The following is a 5,851-nucleotide window of genomic DNA, read 5'->3' as shown; positions in this document are numbered from 1 at the left end:
GTACCATATGCCGTTTCTTGCACCAATAAGTAATTTTGAGCCTCGTTTTCCATTCGCAAAAAGGTAAATATCAAAAAAAAGTTAAATATTATATTTATACAACTATCAATTGATTCACTAACATATTCAAATTTATTTTCGTAGATATAGTGGAAAGGGTATGAAATTTGGGGACACACCTCGTTATCATACCGATGGATATCGATCAAAAATTGATCATATGACCGTTAACGATGTAATATATTAAAACATTACATTATTTCTATTATTTTATTTTTCTTATGCATATATTACTAACAAACTTATTATATATCAGTTTATCTGGAGGCCATATCTACATCTAACATACGATCATCCAGAAGATAATTGGCTATGGAATGCATCTACATATTTAATTTGTTTCTACATAATAGAAATGCATCAAACTGATAGAGTGAAACTACAATTTGGACTACCTCAAGAAATTCCACATCCTCCGAGGAACATGAAAAAGTATCATAAGGTAGATTTGCATAAACAAGTTGACTATAGTTGGGCATTATTCTACGAAAATGAGAACAAAGAGTGGAATGAACGCGAGAATCATATTCTTCATGGTCAACCTCTAAATGTTGAATTGAAACCAAGTTATGAATACATGGTTTGGTTTTGCAAAAATTCTAAACGATTTATTTCTGTAGAAAACCAATTGGTTGATCCTCGTGCCAATCCACCACAACCTCCACCACAATCTAGCCAACACTTTGTTCACCCTCAACCTCCACCGCAATCTAGTCAATTCTTTTTTCACCCACAACCTCCACCGCAATCTAGCCAACATTTTTTCCAAGAATCAATGCCCAACACAACACAACAAAATCAATATTATATACCAACACCTCCTGACACTCAAGATTCTTACATTTGTATATGTATCATGATTTAACATGTTATATCATGATTTAACATTTTTCCAAGATTCTTACATTTGTATATGTATCATGATTTAACATGTTATATCCCTTCTATAGTTGTCTTTAAATCTCTTACATTTGTATATGTATCATGATTTAACATGTTATATCATGATTTAACATTTTTCCAAGATTCTTACATTTGTATATGTATCATGATTTAACATGTTATATCATGATTTAACATTTTTCCAAGATTCTTACATTTGTATATGTATCATGATTTAACATGTTATATCATGATTTAACATTTTTCCAAGATTCTTACATTTGTATATGTATCATGATTTAACATGTTATATCATGATTTAACATTTTTCCAAGATTCTTACATTTGTATATGTATCATGATTTAACATGTTATATCATGATTTAACATTTTTCCAAGATTCTTACATTTGTATATGTATCATGATTTAACATGTTATATCATGATTTAACATTTTTCCAAGATTCTTACATTTGTATATATATATATATATAAATAAAATCAAATTTATCTCAATTTAATGTTGACTTACATCAGACTTAAATATTATAATTAATAAAATTTAAACTTAAAACAAATTGTACTAATCACCATAGGAATCTAATGCAAGTGGTTAGTGTACTATTTGCATAAATGTTGTAAACTTTGAGTATCGAGTTCAATTTCTACCCATAAAAAAAGTGCTAGTCTTACTCAAATCATTGATTCAATCTGATTGCGCCTCTTAAATTAGTAAATTTGTTTCCCTATATTTTAATCACTTTTTTGGTGTTAACTAGTGTGCTTATTTGCCTTTGAAGTAAATTAGGAGTCACATATATAAAGCATAAGTGCATTACTGATGAATTATTATGGATACCAATTTGGTAATGATTGTAATAAATTTGTATGTAGCATTAGAGTCATTCAAATTTGAAACATTAATCTACTCATTAATGAAAATGTAAAATTATTACATTTGAAAATAAAAACACTCTTGCAAAATAAATTAATCAGCTGAGCAAGTTTTATTAAAGGGAAAATAAATTAATCTTGCATAATAATCCATTAATTGCAATTAGTTCATCCCTGTTGCATTCTTCACAGCATCAGCAGCTCCTTGTGCTTTAGCCTTCATTTGCTGTCCAGCCTATACACAACAAATTCAAACATTACTTTTTAAGTGTTCATTTTATGAAAAAAATAAAAATATTGTTAGCAAATTGTATCACCATTAAAAAAAAATTATGTATTAAATGTGTAGTTTTGAATTTAAATGTATGCTAAATATTGACAATGAATTAAAATTAAAAACCTCTTGTGCAGATTCTTTAGCTGACTGAGCAGCATCACCAGCCTTGTCCATCATGTTGCTTGCCTTTTCCTACAATGGAATGAAAATGTGTTAATAGTTTATTCAAAATTAATTAATTAGACATTGTAATTATAAAACATCAATAATTATAGAACAAAATTGAACAATTTTTTTCTTACCAAACAAAACCGAACGAATTAAACATTAAAAGATATGGAGTGATGCAAGTATATATAATCACAACATAAAAAAATTAAATTAACCAGAAAAATTCAAAGAGGGAAATTGTGAAATTCATCACTAAATTTTGTGACATGTGAAATAGAAAGATTTCATATTTGAAGTCACTAATCATATCACTAATTTTATTTTTCTAGTAAGCATAGAGAGATTAATTCATTAAGGTATACCTGGGCTTGTCCCTTGGCTTGTCCTGCATTGTAGCTCATCTTTTGTGAGTCCATTTTCTATGAAAAGATAAGTTATAAACTGAATGAATTAATTTGAAGTGAAGATTTTGTGTTGTTTGTATGTTTTTCAGATGCTTAATTTCTCATTGTGTTTGTTGGAACTTATATAGTTTGTCAAAGCATTGCAATAATCAACACGTGTACAAATTGAGATTCACAATTTGCTCCTTTACATACGTTTTCAAGAGCACTATCATGCTATTATTAGGAAACCACTCTCCTTAGCTTGCCCAAGAATTTATTTGTTATTGACTAATTATTATAGATAAATTTTAATTTGATGTTTTTTTTAAGGAAAATTTTCAATTTGATGTTATATAGTTGAAATCTTTGGTACAAAACTCTATTAATACTAATTAAGATGTGTTTGAATGAAAACTAATGTTATCTCTAAATCTCACTTCAATTAAGTAATAATAGTATATTTTGCTTAGATTGAATAATTTTGCCCTAAATCTTACATCAAATTTATTTTTAAAGTATTCAAATATATTTTACTTTATTTCAATTTTTTTTAATAATAAGTTAAGAGCGTAAAAATATCATATAACTATCTATAAATTTCAACTATCTTTGTACCCTAATCACTTAAGGAAAAAATAAAATTGAAATATCTAACTGTGTCATAAAAAATGCCTTTTAGAAAAACTTAATGAGATAAAGTCAAAGAAGATGAAACAAGTGAAATAATTGACAACAACATACACTAAAATGCCTTTTAGAAAAACTCCTATTCTATTGCGGAATAAATCTTCTTTAATATAAAGAGACATATAATCCCACCAAATAAAATCCTTCACAAAAAACTCGCATTAACTAATTTATCCACACAACTATTACCCTCTCGATAAATATGAGTGTTTCTAAAGTGACAATTTGTGATAAATTGAATGTAATTACTCTGTCTATTTTGAAGATGCTATGGGACAATGAATAGATCACCAGAAACTTGAATAGTGATGCTAAAGTCATACTCCAATAACATATTAGTCCAACTATTTTTAAATGTGCACTCACTATCCAATATAACAACGGTCGATTTAGCATGAAAATGAGTCGATACTCCTAAATTAAATGCAAATTCACACAAAAAGAATCACAATGATCTTTAAATCCCCTACAAACAGAACTACAAAGAAAACCATTAAAAACCCCGTTAATATTGCATTTTACCCAAAACAAAGACGAAGATTGTCATATCACTTCCTTTATCAATGAAACATTTGGTGCATGACACACAATGTAATTTTTTTAAAATTAAATTTACTTTTTTTATAAAAAAAATGTTAGTTGCTAGTATATCTTATATTAGTGGCCAAAATTTGAATCCTAAAATTCTTTTAGTTCTTTTTAAAAACTTATAGTCATGTTATAGTTCAAACACTTGAGACTTGAGCTACATCTTGGGAGATAAGTTCAAGTAATACCAAATTTGGATACTAATTAAAATAATTATTATCAAATTTTATTTACTTCGCAAATATACCCTACACTAATTAATTCCTATAAAAAGTAGAGGGTTAAGAAAGAAAAAAATTCAATTTTAACTAAATAAAAGTGTTACAAAATTAAATTTATTCAAAATCACATTTATCAAACCAAAAACATTTTAAAAGTGACGCATGAGTATATTTTTGTGATCTTATTGAAAATATATTGCATAAATTAACATTCTACATTTGTATTTTATGTGGCTTTTAAATGATAACCTGAAAATAGTAAATGAAGTTTTCATGGTCAATGATCTACATTTCTATCACACACATACCCCTCAAAAGTAGCACAAGACTACCACAAAGAAAATGTTAGATGCCACGTGGCATACTTAAATTGAGTAGAGGAAGCACAAGTAGTGCAATATTCATGGTAAACTTTGCCTATATATATAGTTTTTAATCTCAACATTAATCATCAATTCAATTACTAATTCCTATAATCATCAATTAATAAATTCAGTTGATTAATTGCATATACACTCAAAGCAAGATGGACTCTAACCAGATGAGCTACAATGCTGGACAGGCCAAGGGCCAAGCACAGGTTTCCCTACTCTTCTCTCATACATTTAATAATAATAATTTCATATAGTAACATATTAATTAATTGAGTCAAAAAATATATTATTAATTAATTACATGCATTTTTTGTGTTAATCATAGGAAAAGACTAACAACATGATGGACAAGGCTAGCAATGCTGCACAGTCTGCTAAGGAATCAATGCAAGAGGTAACAAATTTTACTTTATTTGTCAAAATTAATATATTGTATTAAATAGATTTATAGCACAAATTTATGGTATAAATTAACCACTAATTAATAAATTTTTTTAAAAAAAATAATCAATTTTTGATAGTATATGCAATGAATCATGAGTAAAAACATTGCTTATATATTTTTGTTATTGTGTAGACTGGTCAGCAGATGAAGGCAAAGGCACAAGGAGCTGCTGATGCTGTGAAGGATGCAACTGGAATGAACAAATAAACTAATTATGTTTCATTGATGGATCATGAATATGTCAACATTCAATAATTAGTTATTTTCAATTTTGTTTCATTTTTTTTTCTGTTTTAAAGGGCATTATATTATATGTTAAATGATGCTCTTTTTTTGTTTTGTATTTTTTCTTTTTTGGGCATTTTTTTATTAGTGGTGCTCCTCTTTAGGAGTCTTGTGAATAACACACTTCCAGTCCTCTAGGACTATGTGATGTAGTTTTCACCTAATTCATTAATCAATAAATTATATATTGAGTATTAATTCTTTTATATACTTATTTTATGTTAGGTAGGCCCAAAATTTGTTATGGTACCCGAGCCCATAAAACCTGTATAAAAATATTAAGGCCTTGAAACTCAAAAAAGAGCACAAGTCTCCCCCCCCTTATTGAAAAAAGATAGTTAAGGTCTTTGCAATTAAAAAAAAAGTTGTTTTTGTCTTTCGTCATTTAATATTCTCAAATACATAAAAGTATATTGGAATTGTCTAATTCAAATGCATAAAATACACTATGAATTGGCCGATTTAAACAAAATTTGAGATTTTTAAGAAGACTTGAGGGTGAATTTTATTTTACTTTTTTTTTTAAATGGACACCTTTAAGACATAAAATTTGAGTACAAGCCCCTTAATAAGGGCAAAAA

General features: G+C 27.5%; 3 protein-coding genes across 3 annotated transcripts in view; 2 read left to right on the top strand and 1 right to left on the bottom strand.

Moving 5' to 3' along the window:
- Positions 1-925, top strand: part of LOC140919312 (serine/threonine-protein phosphatase 7 long form homolog) — a 3,974-nt gene extending 3,049 nt beyond the window's left edge. Inside the window, exons 2-3 of the mRNA XM_073365148.1 lie at positions 145-235; positions 317-925. Coding sequence (XP_073221249.1) covers positions 145-235; positions 317-925 — 700 coding nt within the window. The remainder of the gene's footprint in view (positions 1-144; positions 236-316) is intronic.
- A 928-nt stretch (positions 926-1,853) lies between these two features.
- LOC101500578 (uncharacterized) lies at positions 1,854-2,783 on the bottom strand. The gene is made up of 3 exons (XM_004507205.4): positions 2,647-2,783; positions 2,237-2,305; positions 1,854-2,071 (listed from the first exon to the last, which is right to left on the bottom strand). The coding sequence occupies exons 1-3, from the start codon at positions 2,698-2,700 to the stop codon at positions 2,000-2,002; spliced, it is 195 nt and encodes a 64-aa protein (XP_004507262.1). The 5' UTR covers positions 2,701-2,783; the 3' UTR covers positions 1,854-1,999.
- A 1,833-nt stretch (positions 2,784-4,616) lies between these two features.
- On the top strand, positions 4,617-5,468 carry LOC101500890 (stress-induced protein KIN2). The gene is made up of 3 exons (XM_004507206.4): positions 4,617-4,746; positions 4,866-4,934; positions 5,118-5,468. Exons 1-3 carry the CDS (start codon positions 4,693-4,695, stop codon positions 5,190-5,192), a joined length of 198 nt encoding a protein of 65 aa, XP_004507263.1. The 5' UTR covers positions 4,617-4,692; the 3' UTR covers positions 5,193-5,468.
- Positions 5,469-5,851: the final 383 nt, after the last annotated feature.

This window comes from Cicer arietinum, chromosome 2, assembly GCF_000331145.2.
Source record: "Cicer arietinum cultivar CDC Frontier isolate Library 1 chromosome 2, Cicar.CDCFrontier_v2.0, whole genome shotgun sequence".
NCBI classification, from domain to species: domain Eukaryota; kingdom Viridiplantae; phylum Streptophyta; class Magnoliopsida; order Fabales; family Fabaceae; genus Cicer; species Cicer arietinum.
The sequence above is the reverse complement of the archived record's forward strand: the minus strand, read 5'-3'. Positions and strand labels throughout refer to the sequence as shown.